We start from the raw sequence: 26105 nt of genomic DNA, 5'->3' as shown, positions 1-26105 counted from the left end.
ACCAGCCAAACGATGGGGGCACGTACGGGTTACAACGGGGCACAAAGCGCTGCTGCCTGTGCGGTTTCAGGAAGGGAAGAGCCAAGGAACCGTCGCTGCCACCAGATTTCTGAGACCACGAGTCAGGACCCTCTCTGTTCCTCGACGGAGAACTCGCAGAGGTCCAATGCCAGGCACTTCCCCTCAGGGCTCTGGACCTTAGCCCACCCTCTGTGCCGGGGCTCTTTGGTTCTTGGCATTATAATGCGGCCACATGTAGAGGCCGAGGTTCCCACAGGAAAGGGCTTTTCAGTTCACCTTCTCTTCATAGCCAGAGGCCAACAGCAGCGACCAGCAGAGGTTAACAAGAAACAAGAAACCCAAATCTCCTTCCAGGTTACCCTCAGGGAATGTTATCAAGGTGATTCCACGTCCCCGCTGTGCAAAGTCTGTACGTTCTTTTAATTGGGGGGGGGGGACCATCCGTATTCCCACTCAGCGCCAATCTCCAGTCTCCCAAACGACCTGGGCCTTTTTAGGAATTAGATTACTTCCTTCCCACATCAGAATTTAGGAACTGGGATCCAAAGCACTAGGAGTCCGTTCTTGGTGTCCACCCAGAGATGCGTTACCTCCCTTCGCCTACAGCTACTTCACGGAGGCCACAGCATCGTGGAACTGTGGATTTCTCTTTGGTCATGGTTTATTCACTTCTCTCCATGGAAATTACAAGGCAAGGGGGTAAAAAACAAGCTGATGCGTCTTTCACACCTGCAAGTGTTTGGTCAGGCCCCACCCACAGCATTTATTATTAACCCATTAATAGCAGACCCCCCAACGGATTGAAAATTAGGGAGCAGAAATCTCCAACCATTTCTGAAGAACTTACCAACTAACAGAACATTGCATGTGAATTTTTATACAGTGCCTGGGCTTGAGGGTGTTGTGGCTAGAGATGTGGAGAATGGATGCGTTTCTCCAACCATTCTCATTTTTCTCAAATCTGCGCCGAGTGAATGATTTCCTTGGCCATAAGACAGCAGTTAAGGGTAGCATACCAAAATCAACCACAAAGGGAGAGGGCAGCCTTATTTCTGATCTTAATTAAAGACAAATGCGGCACGTCCTTAGCAAATGGCACAACGCGACACTCATTCTGGAGGCAAGGATGGGCATCCAGCAGTGAAGGATAAAAGGCAAAACCCCGGTCCTAGTGGGGCTTTCATTCTAGTTCCTGGGATCTTTCTGTCTTCTGGAGGTAGCCTAGGTCCTGCCATGCTCCCAGGGCCTTCTGTCCACAGTCCACCGCCAATGATCTAAGGAACTCTGAAAATAGAAGAGTTTCCTGCTGAGAACTCTCCCACCTCCACCCTTCCCTTCAACCCCTTTCAGGCTCCACGCCTGTGGACAGCAGCGCCCCAGCAGCATCCCCGCACCGAGGCAAGGGAAAGGCCTACCCCAGTGGCTGGTGCTTTCCGCCTGGGATGGGTCGGGAGGGGCCGCTCCAGCTGAGGATGGGGAGCGGGAGGGTGCTGGGTAAAAGACAGAGGACCGGGCAGTGAGGGGGGAGGTCAGCCTTCCCTGGGGGCCTGCAACACTGCTTTGTTCAAAGCCTCCCCCTCCCCATGCCCAGGAGACCCACGGCCCCTTCCCATGCACCCGCTCTGGAGGGGGGGGGGGGCGGCTGAGGCATAGGGGGCCGCAGCCATCAGGGTCCGGGTGGCTGGATGGTCACACCCCCTGGAGATGGTCAACCCAAGAAACCACACGGGCCAAGAAACTATCTGTGCGGGAGCTGAGAGAAAATCATTTGGGAGCCCCTTCGGATCAGCCCCTTTTTACAGGCAAAGAAGGTCGGAGCGGCAGCCTCAGGGTCCCTGGTTATGGGGGAGTGTCAGCAAAGCCCCGTAGGTGGTCCAGTTTTCTTCTCTCTTATGTGAACAGTATCAACAGTTCAGTGGAAGTTTCCAGAGGACCAGGAGAACAACCCCCCCACACACACACCGGGGCTGGGGGCTCCGGTCAGGGGGCAGGAAGGGAGACAGGAGGCTGCTGCAGGACAGGACGGAGCGGAGGGGGCATGGGGCCCCGGGAGGAGCGCTGCCCCTAAGGTGAGTGCTGCTGCGGGTCTGGAGGGGTCTGGGCGGCCAGGTGGTGGCCCTGTGACTTCAGGCACCCAGTGGGAACTGGGGGACGGCAAAGTGAGTGCCCGCCACTGGGGTCTCAAGGGGCTCCTTGGACTCTGCAGCCAACCTGAGCTCCCACCTTCACTCACCCGGGCTTGTCGCACCCCCAAATCTGCCGCTCTCCTCTTGCCCCGACTCCTCCAAGTTCAAAGGAGGAGGACATCCACTGCCACGACTTTCATCCCGGCCCCGGGGCCTGTTCACCTGGCTGCCCTCTGGCCCCCAAACTCCCAGGGCCAGAGTGGGCAGGTCCCTAGCAGGGGGCTCACCTCCCCAAAAGAAGCCCCTGCACCCACGGCCAAGCCTTAGCGGCAGCGTGATGAGCAGGCAGCAGGACAGATGGGCAGGACCCTCGGGACGGGTCCTGAGGGCACAGCGGGCTGCGTGCGCTTCGATGCAAATGCTGGAAGCTCATAAGGAGCAAAGGTGAGCTTGCACGCACTCGCAGCTCCGTCGCTGCTTCCAACAAAGGCAGGAAAAAGGAGGAAGGACCCCTGGGCGTGCAAGGGCAGCGGTTACCAGTGCGCTCCGGGGCGGACACCGCCTAGGCCCCGTCCCCCCTTCGCGGCACGCAAAGGCCCCCCCTCCCACGGGCCCTCGCCGCCGGAGGAGTCCCCTGGGGGGAGCCTCGTGCCCTCCGCCCCGCCCCGGCCCCGGGGCACACCCTCCCCGCGCCCCGCCAGCCGCCCCGGGACAGAGGGGACTCGGCCAGCGGCCAGGTGGAGGGGGCGAGAGGGAAGGGAGGGTCAGAGGCCTCTGAGCGAGCCAGAGCCCGGGTCACTGGAAAAGAAAAACGAGTTCACAATTTCAAGTCTAGTGGAGAAAGAGAGAAAGAAAGAGAGAAAGAAGAAAGGAAAGAAAAAGAAAAAATAAGAAAGAAAAGAAAAAAAGAAAAGAAAAGAAAAGAAAAGAAAAGGAAAGAAAGAAAGAAAGAAAGAAAGAAAGAAAGAAAGAAAGAAAGAAAGAAAGAAAGAAAGAAAGAAAAAGAAAAGAAAAGGAGGAGGAGGGAAGGAAGGAAGGAAGGAAGGAAGGAACGAGAGGAGAGGGGAGAGGAGAGAAGAGGGGAGAAGAGGGGAGGGGAAGGAAGAGGAGAGGAGAGGAGGAGAGGGGGAGAGGAGGGGGAGAGACGGGGCGAGGGGAGGGGAGGGGGGAGGAGGGAAGAGGAGGGGAGGGGGAGACGGGGGAGGGGAGAGGAGGGGAGGATGCGCAGAAGAGCAGCATGGGAGGGTGCCCGGCGTGTGGCTCCCATAAAGGGTCCCGGGGAGTGCCCGGCGCTGTCCTCGCGGGTTGGGGAAGCTGCCGTCGGGGCCGCCGGGGCTTTGCTTTCGGACGCCGCGGGTTCGGGACCCGGGGAAGCGGGCACCGCGCGGGGGTTGGGGAGCCGCGGACCGGGGCGGCGACCCCCTCCCCCTCCCCCTCCCCCTCCCCCTCCCCCTCCCCGCCCGGTGCGCGGCCCGTAGAGCCTCCGCGGGGCCCCGGGGCGGGCCGGCTCACACCTGGGCGCGCGGGCGGGCGGGGCGCGGGGCGGGGCGCAGGGGGCGGGCGGGGCGCGCACCTCGGAGCCGCTCGGCCGCGGCGCGCGGGCCTCCCATTGGCGGCGGGCGTGGGGCGGCGGGCGTGGGGCGGGCCGGGCCGACCCAAAACAAACAACCTGCGCGGGGCGGGCGGCCTGGGGCGCGCCCTGCGGGAGCCGCGCCGCCCGGGCCAGCGCCCCCTCCCCCTCCCCGCCCCCCCCCCCGCCGCCCGCGCCCAGGCCCCGCCCCCCCGGCGGCCGCGGGGTTATATTGCGCCGGGGCGAGGTGCGGGCGGGACGCAGAGCGGCGGGCGGGCGCGGACATGCGGCCTGGCTCGGCCGGGCCGGGAGGGCGGCTGCGGGCGCCGCGGCCTCGCGGACGGGGCTGGGCGGGCGCTCGGCGCTGAGGGCGGCGCGACCCCGGGCGGCCCCCGCGGCCCCGCGTGGATGGCGGACGCTGCCGGCCGCTGCTCGCCGCACCGAGTCCCGGGGCCCGCTCGGCCCCGAGCCCGCGCGCCCCGCCCCGCCCGTCCCGCTCCCCGCCCCTGCTAGCTCGCCAGTCGGCGGCGGCCCCCGAGCCGGCCCGGGCGGAAGCGGCGGCGCGGCGGCGAGCGCGGGGCTCCCGGAGAGGCGCGGCAGGCCGGGCGCGGCGCGGGCATGAAGCTGCAGGACGAGGCGGGCGGCGCGCGGGGGGCCGCGGGCGGCGACGACTCCCTGGGCTCGGACGGCGACTGCGCGGCCAACAGCCCGGCGGCGGGCGGCGGGGGGCGCGGCGGGGAGCCCGCGGGCGGCGGGGGGCGCGGCGCGGCGGAGGGCGCGGGGGAGGGCGCGGCGGCGGGGCGCGCGGAGGGCGCGGGGGCCGCGGGGGCCGCGGGGGGCGCGGGGGCCGGCGAGGGCGCGCGCCCCAAGCCGTACACGCGGCGGCCCAAGCCGCCCTACTCGTACATCGCGCTCATCGCCATGGCCATCCGCGACTCGGCCGGGGGCCGCCTGACGCTGGCCGAGATCAACGAGTACCTCATGGGCAAGTTCCCCTTCTTCCGCGGCAGCTACACGGGCTGGCGCAACTCGGTGCGCCACAACCTGTCGCTCAACGACTGCTTCGTCAAGGTGCTGCGCGACCCCTCGCGGCCCTGGGGCAAGGACAACTACTGGATGCTCAACCCCAACAGCGAGTACACCTTCGCCGACGGGGTCTTCCGCCGCCGCCGCAAGCGCCTGGGCCACCGCGCGGGGGGCCCCGCGGCCGGACCGCGGCCCGACGACGCGGCGGCCCAGCCCCCCGCGGCCCAGCCGCCCGCGGCCCAGCCCGCGCCCGCCTCGCCCGGCCGCCGGGAGGGGCGCGCCAGCCCCGCGGGCAGGTTCTCCAGCTCGTTCGCCATCGACAGCATCCTCAGCAAGCCGTTCCGCAGCCGCCGCGCCGCGGACGCGGGCCCCGGGGCGCACCTGCCGTGGGCCGCCTCGCCCTGCGCGCCGCTGCCCGCCTGCCCCGCGCTGCTCCCGGGCGCCTCGGGCGCGGCCCTGCTGCCGCTGTGCGCCTACGGGGCCGCCGAGCGCGCGCTGCTGGGCCCCGACGCGCCGCCCCCGCTGCTCGCGCCCCTCGCCAAGGGGCCGCGCGGCCCCGCGCACCTGTACTGCCCCCTGCGGCCGCCCGCGGCCCCGCCCCGCGGCCCGGGGCCGCACCTGCACCTGCCCTTCCCCGCGGAGACGCTCCTGGCCTGAGCCCGCGCGGCCGCCCCGGCGAACCCGGCCGGCACACGAGACTCTCCATCAGACGTGCCTTAAAGCTAATGCACCTGCGACGCAGACGCGCCAACTCCGGTCCGAACGCCTTGCTCCTCCTCTGGCGACCCGACGGAGGCCACACCACTTCTCCGCGGCTGCTGCGGGCTCCTGGCCCGGCCCGGCCCCTCCCTCGCTTCACAAAGACTTTTCCTACCTTCTCACCGCCCGGACTCCCCCCTTTATTCTTATTCTTATTATTATTATTTTTTTTTTGTCGCACCTTGCATTGATTTGTCCCCTTAAAAACAAGCATCAGGGAACCATTCTATATGATAAATGATATGACTACTGTTTGGGGCCGAGTGCCCCCCCCCCACGCACCCCGCTCCTTGTAAGTATGTGGCATTTACAGGCATGACTGAGTGTCAGACAAGCGTCGGAGAATCTCCAGTCCTCTTTTTCTGCTATAGACCAATGCTTCACTGTGCCAAAAGACAAAAAAAGAAAAAAAAAGAAAGAAAGAAAGTTGGGTTTTGTAATTAAATTATTTATATATTTTTGAGACCTGAATCGAAAAAATGTTGCAGGCAACGGGCTACAGCTTTATTAGTGGTTGGGTGATCTCAAACTGGTCTCCTCGGGCCAAGCGATGTCTTTTAAAGGGAAAGTTAACATTATGTATGTGGGGTGCCAGGACCACTGCCACGGAAAAGCGAGTGTGATTTTTATTTTTAATATTATTTTATTTGTGTCTGTACATATTCATGTATAAATTTTATGAAACCCAGGCATAGTGCTTATTTTTTAATAAAACTCACAAGTGACTTTAGCACTTCGTGGTGGTGGGCTGGAGATGGAAGAGTTGTTGTTTTTTTGTTTTTGTTTTTGTTTTTTTTATATATTCCCTTCACCCTGCCCCTGCTAAGGAAATGGGTTCAGGTTTTACTTTCAAAAAACTTCCGGGGGTGGGGGTGTCAAATAATTTATTGAATAATTTAAGAAAGGGTAAAGGTAGAGGCAGAGTGTGGGCTTCCTTACTAACCAATTGCCCTACAGATCTCCAGGATGGGGCTTCCGTCAACATGATTTCTTAGACTTCAATAACTTCCATGAGAGCTCACTTAAGAGCTACTGAACTAGTGATAAGGTGTGTGCCCCTCGCCTACAAGAATCCTTCAACCGACAAATTGAGCTACTGACAAGCTCACAGTCAGGCAGACATTTTTAAGTAAATTGGTTCTGACTTGGAGCTCAGAGAGCTGGAAACAATCTTGGCATAACACTATCTCAATACACCAAAGATTTCTTCAGGGCAGGTTTTAAGAGCATTTTGAAAGTCACTGTTTTTTGTCAAAATGAAACATCTACCTTTTTAAAAGTGCAAAAGTTGAAAAAAAAAAGTGCAAAAGTTGTTTATGAACCAAACAGTATTTGGTTTTTTTTTTTCAGTTTTTTTTTTTTTTTTTTTGGTTTTTTGGGTTTTTTTCATTCTCTCCTTTCATATGAAGGCAGCGTCTGTAGAGGTGAGACTGCCGGGCCCATTTCAGTTGTGATCTGAAGAGAAAAGTCCCACCTCGGATAAGGCAAAGACCATTTCTCATACTAAAAAAAAAAAAAAAAAAAGAGGGTTTTGATCAAAGGAAGTGCCAGAAAACACTGTGAACACCTGTTTCTCAGTGAGTTCAAAGGCAGTGGGGCCCTAACAGTTTATGGATTGTGCTATTCTAAAGACTAACCGTAAAGAACAAGAAATTCCGAACCTGGATATTGAGGCCTCGTTATTCCTGCAGTTCTTTGGTAGATCTCATCTCATTAAAGACGGGAGGATGATTTAGGATTTATGTATTGTGAGGTGGGGAAAAGAAACTGGAATTTATTTCAGGATGCTGTCTTTTGGCAGAGATGGGAGGAGCCCATCTAGGAGTCTAGTAACATGTAACAAGTCTTGACAGATTTGGGTAAATCTACTTAGTAGTCACGGAGAGTGATAATAATAGGGTTGAATTGACAAAAGGTAGACATTGAGGTGGAGATCTGCACCCACAAGGCCAATAATTAGACCCAAAAATAAAACTGAAATGGACTAGAGGCAAAGGGTGGGGATCACAGGTTCATGGATTGCAAAGAGCTGGACTCACATGCTCAACCCTTTGCTTTTCTCTTCAAAACACACTGAGATTAAGGGCAAGCAAGGAGCCCGACCCTGCAGGTGCTTCTGAACTCCCGCAGACCGCCCTCGCCCCTCGAGGCAAGGTGCTGCCCACTTGTGAAGCAGCCTTGTGAAGCCACAACGGTCACGTCTGCGTTGATACGTGAAGTCAGTTCTGCAAAGGGAGATTTTTAACTCGTGCTTATTTATTTATGTTACAGAAAACAGGCAGCAATGGAACAGAGGCAAAGGGAAAGGTGGTTTTAAAAAATAAAAAATAAAAATAAATAAAAATAAATAAATCACAGCTATTCTCTCTTGGAAAAAAAAAAAAAAAGCCTCCCTTCCCGGTGGGTGGACTCCCCGGGTCTGCACCGCGACGGCTGCACGCTGCTGCCCCTGGACTCCGGGCCCAGGATGCCCGGGTCCATCCAGGTGGCAGCGCGGATGCTCCGGCCATGCACTGCGCACTGCGGGTGTGTGTGGGGGGACCCTGCTCGGTCGTGGACCCGCCCCCCAGCCCCCCTCCCCATCAGTCCCTCCAGCCTCCTCCCAGCCCCCCTTCCCCCCTGCCCCGGGCTAGGCCCACCTGTGCAAACACCGGGCCGCCGGCCTCCCTGCGCCCAGCCCCCGCGGTGGCACCTGTGTCGTCCGGGAGGCGCCGGTTGCTACCTGTACGAGCGAAGGGCGGCTCTCCAGCGTCCCCCCCTTAGGCCGGCTTGGCCCTTCGCGGGGCCTCTGCCCCTCACCCCTTCGCGCTCCAAGCAGCCCCAGGCCCCGGGGGACGGAGGCTGGGAGCTGAGTGCACGACCCCGAGCCCCGTCCGCCGGCCTCCTGGCGCAGTGCAGAACCCGCTCCCCGCTCCCCGCTCCCCGCCCCGCGACTGGCTCAACGCCGCTCTGCGGAGCTGAAAGGGTCCCCCACAGCATCCTGATACATCTAAGCTGCGCGGCCTCCCGCAGAGGAGGATGCTCCTGAATGCGGGGAGCGTGGGGCTGCGTGGGGCCTGAGCCGGGGTCCTGCGCCCAGGGGCCCACATTCCAGCACCTGGGCCTGTGTGCAAGCCTGGCACCGAGGCGCGTCGGCCAGCGCCCGCTGCCTTACTCCAAGTCCCCCACCTACGGGGAGCGGCCTGCTGGAGCTTCTTTACAACTGGGTCAGTTTGGTGATCCCATAGGAATGGAGGAGGAGGAGGAGGAGGAGGAGGAGGAGGAGGAGGAGGAGGAGGAAGAAGAAGAAGAAGAAGAAGAAGAAGGAGGAGGAGGAGGAGGAGGAGGAGGAGAAAGAAGAAGAAGAAGAAGAAGAAGAAGAAGAAGAAGAAGAAGAAGAAGAAGAAGAAGAAGAAGAAGAAGGAGGAGGAGGAGGAGGAGGAGGAGGAGGAGGAGGAGGAGGAGGAGAAGGAGAAGAAGAAAGAAGAAGAAGAAGAAGAAGAAGAAGAAGAAGAAGAAGAAGAAGAAGAAGAAGAAGAAGAGAGAAGAAGAAGAAGGAGAAGAAGAGGAAGAAGAAGAAGGAGGAGGAGAGGAAGACGAAGAAGAAGAAGAGAAGGAGGAAAAAGAGGAAGAAGAAGAGGAGGAAGAGGAGGAGAAAGAAGAGGAAGAGGAAGAAGAAGAGTGAGAAGAAGAAGGAGGAGGAGGAGAGGAAGAAGAGGAAGAGGAAGAAAGAAGAAGAAGAAGAAGAAGAAGAAGAAGAAGAAGAAGAAGAAGGAGGAGGAGAAGAAAAGGAGGAAGAAGAGGAGGAACAGGAAGAGGAGGAGAAAGAAGAGGAAGAAGAAGGAGAAGAAGAAGGAGGAGGAGGAAGAGGAGGAAGAAGAGGAGGAGAAAGGAGAGGAAGAGGAAGAAGAGGAAGAAGAAGAAGAAGAGAGAAAAAGAGGGAGAGAAAGAGAAAGAAGAGGAGAAAAGAAAAAAGAAAAGACAGGAAAAACCAGAGAAAGCCTCAGCCCAGCTAATGGCCGGGGGCTCCTCTGGGAGGGCCCAGGCTGGACTTTGCTGGGCTGGGAGATCCTTAAGGAGCGTTACCTGCGGCCTCTCGGTGCCTTGGTGGCACAATTTCACAAACCTGGTATTTATGCGCCTCCGGAAATGCGTGCTCGCACACAAAATACTAAGTTAATTCATTGGCCCCGTTAGGCAGAGCCCCGGCGTCATAGGTGAGGAAGCAGGCTCACAGAGTAGTGACGCACCCCTGCGGGCAGGCCCCGGTGGAAACCGAGACCCCATCCCAGGTCAGCGTTCCTTCCACCGTAACTCAGTTTTCCTGGTTCAGACCAAAACCGACGTGGGGCTGAACCGAGTGGAACTACTCAGGTAACTGTCTCAAGCCGCGTCTGTGACCCCGGGAGGCAGTTTTCTTAAACAGGCAGATGGTTCCTTTCATTACCGAGAACGTGGCCCCTCCCCAACACACACACCACCGTGAAGGGCCTTTTCTGGAAGGAGGCCTGTCCGCTCCTGCCCTGGGAGAGCCGGATGTGAAGCATCGAGGCCCTTTAGGTGGGTCAGACACATGGCAACCCGGCGGAGTTTGGCAGCTGCTTTCCCCCCCGTCGGCAGAGGGCCCAGTGTGTGCCCGGACTGAAGGCAGCAGGCACAACTCTAGCTGAGAAAGAAGGACCTCTAGGGGACCCGCCATGCTCCCCGGGGACAAGCATCAACAGAGGGGCACTCCCTGATTGAGGCACACCTCTCCTGCTTTTCATACCAGGCCCAGATGAGCAAAACTGGCCTCTTTCCCACAGAAGACAGAGAAGCTAGAAACTTCTTATAATCACGTGCCTTCCATTTTTAGTTTTAAAAAATGCCAACTGAATCCAGTACGTGACTGACAACTTTCTTGAGTATCAAGGCGCTTTGCTGGCACCAAACATGCGAGGATATTGCTCCTCTTTTACTATTTTGTTTTTTAATTCTTTAGATCAGGATAAGCTGAGCTTTGCCTTGGTTCCAGAATTGGAAGAGTCCTTCAGTAAATATTTCCTGCTTTCAAACACCACAATATTTCTCTCTTAAGTAACAGACTTTATAGTTCTCTAATGAAACCATTAAACTTTTGTTATGCTTTAACAACATAATTTGTTAATTCTTAATGTTGTCAACAAATGGCCCTAATAAGTATCTTCTAAGAAGACCATGATCAAAAACATAAAAATGTAACTCTTCCCAGATTCGAGGTCCTCTTTCAAATTGGCAAAGACTCCGATGTCATGAAATGCTGGTTGTTGTGCAATAGTTTCTGCGCCGTATCTGTTTGGCATTATTAAGATGGATGGGTGATTAGAAGCAAATGTTGTTCCTGTCATTTGCCAACTTGCACACAGACTGGAAGGGAGAACCGTATTGACCTTCATTTTTGGTGAACTACAGCCAAACATAAACATTCACATAATACCACATTTCCCTTACCACTCCTGGACCCTCTCTGCAGCTCTTTTCAGGAAAAGTTTAACTTAGAAGACTTGCCATAACTGAGCCTTTTTATCACATCTGTTTGCGGCCCAGAATAATACACACACTCAACATCCTTGACATGTATTTGTTGTTTCTGACCACCAATTTCTATCCATTAAGGAAAAAGGTAGAAACGTTTCCCAACCTTTGGCTGGCTGTGCTCGCTGCAGTCAAGTGTCTGGTAATGCTCAAAATCACAAAAGTGGTCCATTCAAGAAAGAACTCAGAAGGCAAACTCAGAGAAGACCAAGTCTAAACCCTGGCTCTGTCTCTCACAGCTGTGTGACCTTGGGAAAGCGGGTCAGCCCTCTAAGCCCCAGTAGGACAAGGAGAGTGAGCTAGAACATACCACAGCTCCCAGCCGTGAAAACTTGCATAGCAGGTCAGAGAGGTCAGTGCAGATGGATGATTTTTCTTTCCCCTAAACTCAATCAACTTGGGATCAAATAGGTATTTCGGAGACAAGCTTCATGTTAACATTATTCGACATAATTAAAACACTCATAGACGTAGCGAAGCATATTGGAGACCACGTATACAAGGGCACACACAGGACGTGTCACTCTAGCGGATCATAACATGTATTTCCAATAACATTCCCCCCACCCCGCCCCGTGCATTCTCGACAACGTGAATTTTGCACAAAATCCTAGATTTCAGAATTAGGTATAAAGCACTAGCATGCTAATTTTGCAGTCTGGAAAGCAAGGCTGCGAGAGGTTGGGCTATTTTCAAGAGGTTTCATTAACAAGCAAGACATCCGGGGCTGCTTTCCTGGCTCTGAAGGCCCCCAGGTCAGGGCTCAAACCCTGGGATGAGAGGATCATATCAGCCCTTCATTTGTTTATTTAAAAGCAAAGTCCAGGGCAGCCCCGGTGGCGCAGCAGTTTAGCGCCGCCTGCAGCCCAGGGCATGATCTTGGAGACCCTGGATCGAGTCCCACGTCAGGCTCCCTGCGTGGAGCCTGCTTCTCCCTCTGCCTGTGTCTCTGCCTCTCTCTTTCTCTCTGTCTCTATGAATAACTAAATAAAAGATTAAAAAAATAAATTCAAAAAAATAAAAGCAAAGTCTAAATTCTCAGGATAGCAGAGTCAATACAACCTAAAAACGCAAGTAGCACGGAAAGGAACGTGTGAGCTATAGTTCGTGAACATGTCAGTTATATTTCACAAATATAATGTGAAAATACTAACATAAAATAAACGCGAGGTCACCAAAGGAAGGCAAATGTGGAAACTAGAGAAAAGTTCTAAAAATTATGAAACTAAATAGTAATGAATATTACTACTTAAGAAAGCACATTCTAGGTACATTCTCAGGCTCCGGGGAAGCATGAATGACAAGAGTCACACGATTCTCACAGAGAGACCCACACTCCCCTGGGGGAGCCGCTATTTTTCGGGGGGTATCGCCCATCCCAGGGTCAACAGCCCCGCTCCTGGTCCCAACACCCTGGTTTCTGAGGTCGAGCCACTTCTGCCTGCAGCGCACCACTGTGTGTGTCGTGCTCTGCGGCCCACGGCAGGCCAGGAAGGCCTTCTCTTCCCCAGGACGCTGTCCCTGGAGCAACGCGACTCAAGGGCCAACCATGAGCTGAGTCCCCGCTGCCCCAGTGAAATGGTCCATCCTCTCCCGCTAAGGAACCCCTGGAGGTGCCATCGCTCTTCTCCTTTCCAGGAAAATCCTTCCAATCGAGTCCCACTTTGCCCACACTAGCCAAGCATCTGTCACCGGTAGTCTTGTCACAGTTCTGTGCCGTCAAGCCAGGCCGAGTTCAAGGCAGCCAAGATGGCCTCTGTGCTCTTGGCCGTTTCCTTCGGGAACTCTTCTCCTCTTCCTGGCCTGCCTTGGACACGCAATGCTCCAGCAGGAAGATGTGGGTGACGCAGAAACCGGGGAGGAAATGTCACATGGGTGGTCAGGCAGCCAGTGCACGCCTCTCCTCTCTGGGGAACCTCACCCTGTGGGTGGCTGCTCAAGAAGACAAAGGCCTGAGACTAAGTCCTGCCATGAAGGGACCCTCTACACGTCGGGCTGTGTGGAGGGAGCCAGTCCCAAAGGTCTACATCCACACCATTCCATTTACATGTATGACAGTCCGAAGAAGGGACAGAAATCTGATCAGTGGTCACCAGGGGCCGGGATAGGGGAACTCGAAGAAGCACGTGGGAATGTTGGTTGATGGAAATGATCTACATCGTCAACCTGGTTTCATGATTGCAGATGTTGGTTAAAACTCAGTGCTGTATACCTTAAAAAAAAAAATCTGTGTTGCTCCATGTAGACTCTACTTCGATCACCTTGACTTAACAAATAAACTCAGAGAATAAATGCTAAGACTTACTGTATGGCCCAAACCAGTGGCATTTCCCAGTAACAGCTGACGTTAAAAGAAATAGAGCCTTATCTATACATTTCAGCTAACTAGAAGTAATTAGGGGAATATTTTCTGAACTTTCCAGGGCCTCTTAAATCCTACATGGCATTCAGCTGTGCCCTTCTCACTGAGGGCAGGATGGCCTACGGCGTGGGTGCCTGGTCCGCCTCAACATGGGAACCATCTCAAGGGCCACCGTTGAAAAAGGACATCATGCCGGGTCCTATCCTCTGTGTGCTCTTCCCGCATTCAGACAAATTGTCTTCTTCACCTGGCCAGTTAGCCAAGAAAGGTCAAGGGGCTGTGAGCCATCAGCCCAAGTGGAAGAGAAAGTCCCACCTGCTCCCTGAAGCCCAGGTTAATTCACAAAGCAACTCCTGGCGGGGCAGGGGGCGGGGGGTGCTGCTGCTATATCTAAGATCTGGATCAATGCCTAACACCCCTGTAAGGAAATGTCATCAAAAGAGGGACCCCAGAGGGAACTACAGGGCCATGTGACACCGCCCAAACCATCCATCAAGTACACCTACCAATGCTAAATGAAAACGATCACACCAGCGTGCTTGATTCCCCTTGCCCTCCGACCCCTCCCTCCACCCCAATTCTGTAATCACAAGGGTCAGAATGCTGAGGAAATGTTGAGCAAACTGGACACGTTTGACCCCTGACGGCAGTTACACAAGTCAGCAAATCTGAAACAAGATAATTATTAGTTCTCCTCTTTATTAGCTGAACCCTTTTGAGTAATAGCCTCTGGGAACGTTTATATATGCAATAAAAGACTTCATGGTTGTTAAGTGCAAAACGATGCGGCTCCTTTGGGGTCTGTGCTGCAGCAAAACCTTTGGCCGATGCAACGCCGTTCCCTAATTCAAGAAAGGTAAGAGCTGCGACTTGACCGTTCCCCACTCCTGTGTACAACTCCCGCGTCTGCCTTGTAAGTGCTTGTGGAACGGAGGGGTTTGAAGTCAGTAACATACGCGGGCCAATTTGGGTCCAGTAAAGATAAACCTGAGCCCATATTTTCCAATATGTCACCCCACAATGACTTGTGACTGAAGAGAGCTGTCTGGTGGCCCAAGTCACCTCTTCCAGCCGTGCCCACGGGCAGAGTCAAAATGCGTGAGCTCACAGGTTTGGCCTTGGAAGCAAAGTTTGCCCAACAGAGCTTTCTTAATGAGTCACAGGAAATTAAAACTAGTGCATCTTTTACTCACAGTTGATTCAACTGCATCAAGGCCTACTCCACATCTGGGGCCAACGGCTGGTGGCTCAACAGTGCGATTCATGGAAGGTGCCAGATAAGAGCTCCCTCCTCACACTTTGCTCACCAGCCCAGTACCATTCCCCCAGCTTAGTCTGTTGTCTGAAATATTGCTGTTTAAGTCGGTTGGGTTATATAATAAAGACGGGAAAAAAAAAAAAAAAAGACGGGGCATGAGCACCACTACAAGAAAAAGAGATGGGAAAAGGGCCAGGGGAGACGGACGCGATCGTTGCTCCATCACAGACACCACTTGCCCTTTCTCACACCTCTGCTAATTGCAGGGCCCCAGCAGCTTGCTGGCCTCGGAGCGCCCAGAGTCCAAACATAAAACACATCTGTCCGTAGACAAACACAAGTGACAGTCTTCAGGAAAATTCCCGGTGCCAACTTTAACTTTTATCTTATTTTTTTAAGGCTTTATTTATTTATTTGAGACAGAGGGAGAGAGAGAGAGAGAAAGCACAAGCGGCGAGGGAGGAGGCTCAGAGGGAGAGGGAAAAGCAGACCCCCCGCTGGGCAGGGAGCCCAAGGGGAGGCCCGATCCCATGACCTGGGCCCACCGCAGACACTTGACTGACCGAGCCCCGCCAGGCACCCCCAACCCTTATGTCCTATACCTCACCGGGAGCCATACCCCATGTCAATGGGACGCTCCTGCTAGGCAGCAGTGGGCTCAGTTCATACGGTGAATTGAAGTCCAGTTCTGCGGCCCACTGGCCACCATCGGCCTCCCCTCTTGCGGCCACTCTTCCTTTGTCCCAGGCTGTGGTAACACCACATTGTGTACTTGAATCCATTTGCTTTTAAATTCCTTTGACAGATCATTTTTCTCCCGCTTACATCTTTTTACTGAAGTTAGAAAGCAAACTGAAGAGCTTAACAAAATACACAATCTATATTTAGAACCCAGGCTTCAGGGCGCCGGGAGTGACGCCGGCCGGGACGAGCACGGTGACTTGGGAGGAAGCCTGCCCTGCTCGCCCCTGCAGCCTGGCCCTGGGGTCAGCCGCGGCCCTGAGGTTCCTGTTCCTCAACCCCCTCCAGCTTCCCCTTCGCCCTTGTGGAGGATGAAGATGTGTTGTTGGTGCTGAGCAGCTCCAGCTCCAAGGTGCCAGCGGTCTGCGGATAAGCGGATCACTGTGAGCAGACCTGTGGGCTCAGAATCTGTCCCCTGCCACACGCGGGGAACCGAGCAGTTCAAACCCTCTGCTTCCCTGAAACCTTCCCACAGGGAGTCTGCTGCCGCCACACCTGCAGCCAGGGGGTGACTCCCCGCAGCCGGTCCACGTTGCCCGCCTGGAGAGAGGGAGCCCCCCGGGATGGGCTCCAGGCTTGGCGGGGACACCTCTCCACTAGTGTCAGCCGCACAGTGACAGCGTCATGTTGCTCTTTCCTTCCCTGCACGCCTTCCCGGCCGCCAGGTACGCCAGGTACGGGGCTGTGCGCCCGGCCCGTTAGTTGAGCGGCCAGAGAAGACCTGGGGCACACGTCGCTGGGTGTTACAACGAATGTCGGCAAACTGGATTTGAATTTAAAAATATATTTTGGGGATCCCTGGGTGGTGCAGCGGTTTAGCGCCTGCCTTTGGCCCAGGGCGCGATCCTGGAGACCCGGGATCGAATCCCATGTCAGGCTCCCGGTGCATGGAGCCTGCTTCTCCCTCTGCCTGGGTCTCTGTCTCTGTCTCTCTCTCTCTCTCTCTCTCTCTCTCTCTCTCTGTGACTATCATAAATAAATAAAAATTAAAAAAAAATAAAAAATATATTTTGAAAAAAAGAAAAGAAGAAAGAACTGGAGCACACGCTCGTTTAGTAAGTGCGAGAAGTATCCGCAGGGGCTCGGGCCGGAGCCGGGACTGAAGGTAAGTCAGCAGCCGGCCTCGGCCAGAGCCTGAGGCTGCGAGGAAACCCCGGGAGCTGCGGGAGCTGCGTAAGGGCCAGGCTCACACAGGTCCCGCGGGTGACCAGAGGGACGGGGGAGCCACTGGTGAGGAGGCTCTGGGGTTGGTTGGGGCAGGGGAACGCTGGCTCCCGCACTCCCGGGCTGCCGTGCCTGCGGCTGACAGGCTTTCCCTGCCTCCAAAGGCCCCTTCCGCAGATTCCAGCAACTGAAAACATCTCATCCAGCCCAGCCAGGCCCCGGGGAAGGACAAACAGCAACAACGGCCACAGCAAACAAGCAAACCAACCAAGCCTCCATCCTGCGGTCCCACGTCAGTCAAGAGCAGGATGCTCCAGAGGGCTTCTGTTTGGGGCTGTGCTCCCTGATTTGCAGGGTCTGCCAATTTCCGTGGTGTAAACGCTCCCACCGTGGCCGATTCCAAGCCCTCCACCGTCGAGCACTGGATGCAGCATTCCTGAGTAGTTAGCCCACAATTCCTGTTGGGCCCCAAGTGGCAGAGGGCTGCCCCAGCACACCACTGAGACTGGGATGGGGAGCTCTAAGCCTTGAGACTCGGGTGGTGAGCACTGGCCTTACCCTCCTCATTTGCTCTCTCCTGGGCACTGGGTCTCTTGTCACATGACCCCTCGAATGCGATCCTCAACCCAGAACTAGCTCTGTGTCTAGGGCTGCCTTTTAAGGTTGGGGAATTCAAAGATACAGATGCAATGAAACACCGGGACACCTGCACCCCGATGTTCACAGCAGCAATGTCCACAATAGCCACACTGTGGAAGGAGCCTCGGTGTCCATCGACAGATGATGGATCAAGAAGCTGTGGTCTATGTATACAATGGAATATTCCTCAGCCAATAGTAACGACAAATACCCACCATTTGCTTCAACATGGATGGACCTGGAGGGTATGATGCTGAGTGAAATGAGTCAATCGAGAAGGACAAACATTATATGGTCTCATTCATTTGGGGAGTATAAAAAAATAATGACAGGAAATAAAGGGGAAAGGAGAAAAAATGAGTGGGAAATATCAGAAAGGGAGACAGAACACGAAGACTCCTAACTCTGGGAAACGAACTAGAGGTGGTGGAAGGGGAGGTGGGCAGGGGGATGGGGTGACTGGGTGACGGGCACTGAGCGGGGCACTTGATGGGATGAGCACTGGGTATTATGCTATATGTTGGCAAATTGAACACCAATAAAAAATAAATTTACCAAAAAAAATTTAAAAAAATACAAAGTTGGGGAGTTGACTTCAGGGTTGAGAAGCAATATAGTAGGGTAATTAAAAGCACAGACTCTAGGGCCAGACTGTCCAGCTCTGCATGTGTTATTGTTGTAACCCTGGGCAAATTACTTAACTTCTCTGTACCTGTTTCCTCACTCATAAAATAGGAATAATAACGATAATAACAGTAATTATCTCACAGGGTCCTTATAAAGGTTAACTGAGTTATTATAGCCACAGTGCTTAGAACAGTGCCTGGCATACAGCAAGCACTACTTAGAGAATGCTGTTATCACTTAGGAATACGAGTGAGCAGTTGATAAACCAGGACCCTAAGAGCATAACATTGTGCTCATGATGTCACATTTCCACCAGCTAGAATTATACCCAGAATTGATCCCCTAGAAGAGAGAGAGAGGGAGAGAGAGATCAGAGAAACTTTTTTAATGCCACAATCCATGAAGCAGACCTTTCAACCCAGGGTCTTGGAAGAGCAGACCTACCTTGATTGGAGGTTTGCAGAGCCCCAGTCTCAGGTGGAAGCTATTTTTAATAATGGATGCCTTACCTTTCTTTATCTTTCTTTTAAACCTATTGCTTTTTAGTCTGTCATATGCCTTCAATAAAATAAGGAGGTTCCAACTTAATTATTTGAATAGGAATTAAAGGTAAGATAAACTTCTTCCATGGATCTTGTTCAAGTCCACACTTTGTGAGCGGCTTCCTATGTGCCAAGCACCTAACACCTGATGGAGAAAAATGGAAACCAGAAAAGGAGGTAAATATTAGCCACATTGTGATAATATTGTGATCTAAATATTAGATCACAAAGGACTTTGGTCATGATGATGTGAGGATAATGGGGAGAGACTGACTGGATACGGAGGGGACACTGGGCAGGTGTGAGGCCACCCATGCAGCAAGGGCTTCACGGAGAAGTTAATCCTGCTCACACGTGGGGGTAGAAGAAGGCCGTGAGCGTGCAATTGTTCGGTACTTAGTGCAAGGCACAAATCAAGGGGGAGCGCCATTCATACTGTCATCACAACAATTTTGTGTATCAATTACAATTTCTACTCAATGGAAATAAAGTGTTTCGAGGAAAGTATGTTTTTGTCATTGAGCTAGCCATGGCCCTGAGTGCAGTTGGGAGCTAGGCTTTGAAGATACCGAGTTTGAGTTGCCCGCAGGACATCTAAGTGAACCAAGCATGTGAACAGTTAAAGATACATGTCTGAAGTCCAAGAAAGATCTGGGCTGGAGATGCAGGTTGGGCAACATCAGCACACAGACTGTTTTTACAGTCATGGAAATAGATGATGTCATTCAGGAAGTGTGAGCCGAACAAGGGTTCTTCATGTGAGGTTGTAACAGGCTTCTCTGGGAAGCACTTGAAAGAAATACACAAAAATGCCAAATTAAGGGGTGCCTTGGTCACTCTTTCAGTTAAGTGGCAGCTCTTGATTTTGGCTCAGGTCATGATCTCAGGGTCCTGGGATGGAGGCCCGGGTTAGGCTCCGTTGCTCAGTGGGGAATTGGCTTGAGATTCTCTCTCCTCTCTCTCTGTCCCTCCACCCTGCTCAGTCTCTCCATCTCTAAAATAAATAAATGCATCTTTTTTTTAAAAAATAAAGAAATACCAAATTAAGCCTTATCAAAATGGGGCGGGGATAACAGCTTCTGAAGCTAACGGCAAAGTGTCCTGAGCAAAAGAAGAAGACAAGAGAGCCAAGGATGCGAAATTTACCTTTAAGAGGTGAGCAAAGGACACTGAAAGGGAGGGCACCAGCGGAGTGTGGAATCATGAGAACCAGGGAAAGCCCAGGAAAAGAGAGAAGGTGTCTGTTAAAGCCAGAGAGAGCAGGGAAGCCAAGGACAATGAGCTTTGACCTCCAGGAAGACCAGCAGTGGCCTTGAGAGTGTCACTTCAGGGAAGTGCTGGGTGGGCCTGGAGCAGGGACGAGGATAAGTCCTCTCAAGAACATTGACTTGGGAGAAGACAGATCTGGGGAAAGCTGAAAAAGGAGCCCAGAGAAAATTATTCTTCCTTTTTAAGAAAAAAAAAAAAAAAAAAAGCTTGAACATTCTTAAGTGTTACTGGAAAAGAGGAGAGAAGAGAAGCTACGGATGCTTTGACTGGCGGCGTCATCATCCAGACATGACAGACCGAGGGCAGCTAGTCACCCGCAGAGGCCTGAGGGCTACTGCCGGGCCTCATCCCCTGACCCTGGGCCCGGCCCTGGCCCAAGCCCTCAGTGTGGCTGGAAGCCAACGGTAGCAGCCTGCAAGCCGCTCCCTGCTCCCCCCAGGACGCCGTAAGAGCACTCTCGGGAGGGTTGGAACGCCAGTGGGATGGGGCCGGGCTGGTGGGGACCTTAGAGGCGAGGCCTCCACAGCAACAGGAGTTGGCCAAACTGGAGAAGGGAGACGTGCGACGAGACAGTGGATCTGGATACCCTAAGCTGATGCGGAATTAAATCTTCACTGGAATTGTCCTGCCTCCCCTTGTGTCTGCACACGTCTTTGGTGAAAGAGATCGTATGAAACTGGGGGAAGAGCACGGAGTTTGAGGTCAAACAGTTCTGGGTTAGGCCTTGACTCTGCACTCAAGAGTCGTAAGATCTTATATTCTATTAATCAATCTGAGCTTCTGAGCCTCTGTCTCTTCATTTGTAGAGTGGACATAGTGGAACTGGTCTTGTGGGCCTTCGAGGCGGCATTAGGGTCAAATCAGAGGACATACACACAGATTCGTTGGCCACAGTACGGGACGTGGCGCAAATGGTAATCAGTATTAATGGTAGCGGTAGTGCACCTTGGCCTCTAATGATGAAATCAAATCCTCATCAATCAGCTTATAATTATCATACAAATTACATGATTTATGTGAGGCCGACACTTGGGGAGGAGAGAGTTCTTCAGTATCTTTTAACTAAACTATCTGGAATTTGATTTACAGGATTATATTATTTATGTTGCAAATCAAAGTCATGTCGGTCCTTGCCAACATGCATATCATATCACTCATGCCAAGAAATACAAACCTCTAATGTTACAGATTGTGCAATTGCTTAGTTGGTCTTTACATTTGGGAATGATAGGAGGAACACTGAAACCCCAGTAATATAGTAAATGAGATTTCTTGACCTTCCCATAAGAATTTTATCTGTTAAACCAAGAAAATTCATGCAGATATTATAACGTGAGTAACATAAAAGTTGTGTGTTTCTTGTTTCCTTTTTGGGCAGAGCTCGATGGGTAAAAGATAAACAGAATTCATCTGCTCAGTTGTGTTTTAACCCAGGGGTTCTCTGTCTTCATTGTTCATACTGTGAAAGTAAAAACAGGTCCTATTAGCCCTTATGCATATAGTGATTATCCTCATCTTTTTTTTCTTTTTTTTTTTTTAGATTTTATTTATTTATTTGAGAAAGAGAGAGCATGAGCAGGGGGAGAGCAAAGGGAGAGGGAGACGCCGACTCCCCACTGACCAGGGAGCCCACCTTAGGGCTCCATCCAAGACCCCAAGATCATAACTTGAGGCACTTAAGTGACTGAGCCACCAGGCGCCCCTAACTTCATCTTAATTTTTTTTTTCTCACCCTCCACTGTAACCTCTCAATTTTTCACTTTTCTCTTGATCTTCTTTTTGCCATCCTCTCCTTTACTTTTTGCGGCCTCTTTCAAAGTACAGCTACGTGTTCTCCTGGCTGGAAAAGGGCCAGATCTTTGATTCACGAAGAAAAGAGAATGAGGTAGTTTCCTGCGTAGATCCACAAAAAGCCTGTCTGAATCCTTTTACTTCCAAAGTCTCGCTAGGCAGCCTGTCACTATAGCTAATGGGGGGATTTGCAAAACTACGGACAGCTGATAGGATCTCCTCGGACTGAATCCCTGCCTCATTCCATACACCAAAATAAATGTGAAATAACAAAGATTTACACACCTAAAGCAAAACCTGCAGAGCACTAGAAGAAAGCACGGGAGAGCTTGAAGTCCTCTTGATGTAGGCAGGGCTCACTGAAGCCTGGTGCAAACCCTACCTGCTATCCAAGAAAAGGCAGGTCAACTTGACTTCACAAAAATTGCAAATTTCGGTTCGGTTGTTTAAAACATAGACAAATGAGGAATGTAGTTGGAACTTCACTGACAGATAAAGGCTAATGATAAATAAGAGCTTTGATAAACCAGTTTTTAAAATTACTCAAAACTCAATGGACAGTTGGTCAAGATCAGATAGTTTCCATAAAAAAAAGAAAAGAAATGCAAATAATCCATAAAAGGTGAAAAATGTTCAATCTTTCATAATTAAAATGCAAATTAACGATTTGTTGCCTATTAGCAAAGATTGGAAAGTTTGATACAACGTGGAGTCGGTGAGGTTTTGAGGAAACAGGCTATTCATACGGTGTTCATGGGATTGTAACTTGGTGCAATCTCTCTAGAGGGCCTTGTCCTCCGGCAAGTGGCCCTGGCATAGGTCTAACCTTTTCTCTTGCAGGGCAATATGGCAATTATTCATTAAAACGTAAAATGCTCACACCCTGTGACCCAGCAATTCCATTACTAGGAATTTATCCTAAGGATCTGACCTCTCAAATGTGCAAAAAGTGCATGTGCAGGAGCCTCTGTGCAACATTCCTTATAATCCCCCCAAACCGGAAAAAGACTTTTTCCTATCAGTTTAAGGAACTGGCTAAATTAATTAGGATACAACCACGCGCCGGACTCTCCGCAGTCCTGAAGCCCCCGGGTGCACGCCTGTGTGCTGGGCGCAGGGTGTACGTTCACGGGCCTGTTCATGGTGAAGACCTGGAAGCACGCGGTTTCTCCGCACGTGTGGATGCTTGTCCGTGCAGAGGAAATGCTTGAAATGGTCGGAGAAGTGCTTCGACTGTACGGTTACCTCTGGTGACTGATACTACCTTACACACTTTATAATCTAAGCAAATGCAGTTTACTAAAAGGGAAAAAGGAGGACAGAGGGAGGCAGAAAAGAGAGAAGGAGGGAGGGGACCGGGCGAGGGCGAGAGGCCGGGAGAATGACACCTTCGGATTCTTTTCAGCAGATGAGCCCGGGGCCCGCCGGAGCTGGCGGCGGATACTAGCACAGCTCAAAGGGGCAGCGTCTCACCAGGCTTCCCAAACACTACCTTGCCACTTCCTTTAGAAACGAAAACAAGGAAGAAGCACCAGACTGTCGGATCTGTCCACACTTTTTCTCGGTCTTTGCAAACCACCTTGGGATGAGGGCCTTACTGCCCGGCGGCCAAGGGCGACTCCAGGAAGCCAGACGGCATTTCCTCTCATAATACACAAATTTGTGTTTTGCCTGATGTTTTTGTCTCCGTGCCTAGATCCCACAGCGATAGGCGCCACAAGAGTACACAGAGGCCCGAGAACCGGCCTGACGTTGCCGGGAGGAGACAGACATGCGGGGTCAAGAGGCCGCCGTCTAAAGGCCGCGGCCGTCGGGGTTCCAGGGCAGAGCTTTGACGTCGGGGCAGGGGACGCTCCGCCTTGGTCGCCAGAGCACGGAAGGTTTCACCGGATGAAATCTCTTTGCTGCTTCCTCCTGGGATTCTGGGGGCTGACCAGAAGCTACGATGACTTCTTCTCAGTCGCTTTCAAAAATTAAAATTACATCTGAGGGCTATTTTTAAAGATCACGGTTTCTTGCCTGCCGAGGATTTGTTTTTTTGTTTTTTTTTTTAAGGAATTGGTTTTCCAACACTGATTTTAGGATGGCTATTTTTGTTGTTGTTGTTGTTATCTTTTCTATAGGAAAAGAGCAAAGGTTAGACCTACGCCAGGGCCACTTGCAGGAGGACCAGACCCTCTAGAGCAGGGGACTCGCCCGTCCTGCTCCCAGCCCCACGCTGACCTCTGCAACATGACTGAAGCTTACAAAATACTCTCCTAGTACTCGACAGTTTAAATATTAACGAGCATGTAAAGCTACTGGGGGTAAGAGCCCGGGGCCTGTAATGGGAGCAAGCCTCTGCTGGCTCCGGCAATTACCCCTTGCGCAACTGCAGGCCGCGGCCCGGCTGGAGGCTGGACGAGGACATGCTTCCCGCGGCCCTGGCAGGAGGGCCCGGCGCGGCCCGGGTTGCATAAGCTTTTTCATAGCATAATAATTAGTCATTAAGAAGCAGAACAAAGGGCCATTCTGACACCAGGGCGCTCTGATATTGTCTGAATTTGCTTTGGGAAAGGAGGTATTTCTTGCACAGTCTCCGCCTAGAGAGCGGGTGCGGGGCTGGGGTGGGGGGGCGGTCGGGGGAGGAGGTGGGGCAGCCTGATGCACCCCACAGACTCCGGGGCATTTTCTGTCCCTGCTCTTGTGTTTCTGGTTGTCGTTGCCGCTGTGTTTAATCTCCCCCCCCAAGCCCAAACATCCCACCCCTACCTCCCGGGCCTCGGCTCACCCACCGGGCCAAGGCCTCCTGTCAGGCCTCCGGGCGTCCTTGGCTTCCAGTCCTCCCCAGGCTTCTCTTGGTCAGCAAAGTCACTGTCCTCTCGTTTCGCACATGTCATTTTTCAATGGATTGAATATTTGTGAAATTATGGTGTTAAACTATTGCTGCCCCGGTTACTTCTAATTAAATGAACATAGACAGCTTGAATTTTAGGAGTGTACACTTTAGAAATAATCGAGTCTTGTCCCCTGGTTCTACAGATGCAGGAACCGAGGCCAGAGACGCCAAGGGGTGAGCTTGCTGGGGTGAGCTTGCTTACTAACGTCCGTGGGCCTGAATGAGGCATCTGGCTTCACCCTTATTCTTGGAATACATCCCTAAGCTCATGTGCGTTCTTTGTCTCCTGCATGAATTCAGTGTGTACCTGAAACCTCCACCCAACCTGTTGGTGCGCAGGGCAGACACAGCCCTGCTCGGGCTAGAAGATAATCATGGCAACAGTGCAGCCTGCAGGTAAGTCTGAAGATAACAGCAGTGCACCTGGAGAAGGACTGCCTGACAGCGCAGGGGGCCGAGGACTTCTGAAAGCCTGAAGCCCCGCCAAAAAGTACCCACAGAACCTGGAGAGATGGTGTTCAAGGGGCACACTTTGGGTCTGGACTGAAATGATGGACCCAAAGGGGTGGTTTGTTTTATTCAGAATTACATTTGCCAAAGTTCATTGGGAAAAAGTTTAATTTCCCACAATACTGCCAAGAGAATTGAGTCTTTTCACCTATGCTTGATGGATAATGTCAATAATGATAGAAAATGGCCCATACACTTGCGGGGATGAGCACTGGGTGTTATTTTGTATGTTGACAAATTGAGCACCAACAAAAAATAAATTTATTAAAAAAAAAGATTTCTAACTAAAAAACAAAAAACAAAAACAAAAAAAAGAAAAAAAAAGAAAATGGCCCATAGATCATGACCCCTCCTCCTCCATCTGCCCAGAGCAGCCATCACTACCCACTCACAGTGCTGCCTAATCGCTAAGAGCTACACCAACTTGACAAAAGAAAAACAGTCTTTCACATTAAACTCATTTTCCTTATGTAAGAGTTTGACTCGCTTGGGTCGGGACAATGCCATGGATGCTAAATGCCCAGGTTTAATGTGTCTCAAAATGTCCTTAAAAGGGTTGTAGAAATGCAGGCTAAATATTTAAGTTACCGAGAGTTTCACTGGGGTGGTCAGTTGTCCCCCAAAGGTACCACTTAATGGGATTAGCATCAACCTACAGGGAGATTTCTAGTGACAGATGAAAGAATTATTTTTCACCATATTTTCTAATGAATTGGATAGAAACATCTTCAGATCTCTGCTGAAATGTCACCTTTGCTGTGAGGTTTCCTTTGACCACCCTATCTAAAATTGCAAAACATCTTCCTCCCCCCTTCCCATCTCTCTACCCTGCTTTATTTTTCCCCTTGGCTCTGTCATTACCATGTACATAACATATGCATCTTTTTGAGTGTCTGTCTTCCCTACTTGAATGAAAGCTCCAGGAAAATAGAGATTTCTTTCTGTTTTGATCACCACTGTATGGCCAGGGCTTGGAACAGTCAGTGCCTGGCATATTGTAGGATACGCAATAGACAGTCACTGGGTGAATGAATGAATGAATGAATGAGGACAGCATGCTTAGGAAATGTGAAGATAACATAAACCCAGGAGAGTTGAGGAAAATAGTAGATGCCCAAGTCAACAACCAAAATTACCTTGACAGGTGAGAATGATACTCTAAAGCTAGAAAATGGAATTTAACAGGCTCTGTAAATCAATCCCACACTTAGATTTCAGAAAAACAATTGCACAAGATCAAGATGGGAAAGATAACGAGGCTAAATAACACGTGCAAACATGACAAGGTCT

General features: G+C 52.4%; 1 protein-coding gene and 1 long non-coding RNA gene across 2 annotated transcripts; one reads left to right on the top strand and one right to left on the bottom strand.

Annotated features, from left to right (window-relative positions):
• Positions 1 to 664: 664 nt before the first annotated feature.
• Positions 665 to 2708, bottom strand: LOC140626206 (uncharacterized). Its single transcript, XR_012025408.1, has 3 exons — positions 2255 to 2708; positions 1437 to 1511; positions 665 to 1305 (listed from the first exon to the last, which is right to left on the bottom strand). It is a non-coding gene; the product is annotated as an uncharacterized lncRNA (long non-coding RNA).
• Positions 2709 to 4318: 1610 nt separating this feature from the next.
• FOXQ1 (forkhead box Q1) lies at positions 4319 to 6232 on the top strand. Its single transcript, XM_072813651.1, has one exon. It carries the CDS (start codon positions 4336 to 4338, stop codon positions 5398 to 5400), a length of 1065 nt encoding a protein of 354 aa, XP_072669752.1. The 5' UTR covers positions 4319 to 4335; the 3' UTR covers positions 5401 to 6232.
• The last annotated feature ends 19873 nt before the right edge of the window (positions 6233 to 26105 follow it).

This window comes from Canis lupus, chromosome 37 (assembly GCF_048164855.1).
Source record: "Canis lupus baileyi chromosome 37, mCanLup2.hap1, whole genome shotgun sequence".
In the NCBI taxonomy this organism is placed as follows: Eukaryota; Metazoa; Chordata; class Mammalia; order Carnivora; family Canidae; genus Canis; species Canis lupus.
The sequence above is the reverse complement of the archived record's forward strand: the minus strand, read 5'-3'. Positions and strand labels throughout refer to the sequence as shown.

Coding starts and splice junctions, on each gene's coding strand:
- FOXQ1 (XM_072813651.1), top strand. CDS start 4,336: ATGAAGCTGCAGGACGAGGCGGGCGGCGCGCGGGGGGCCGCGGGCGGC.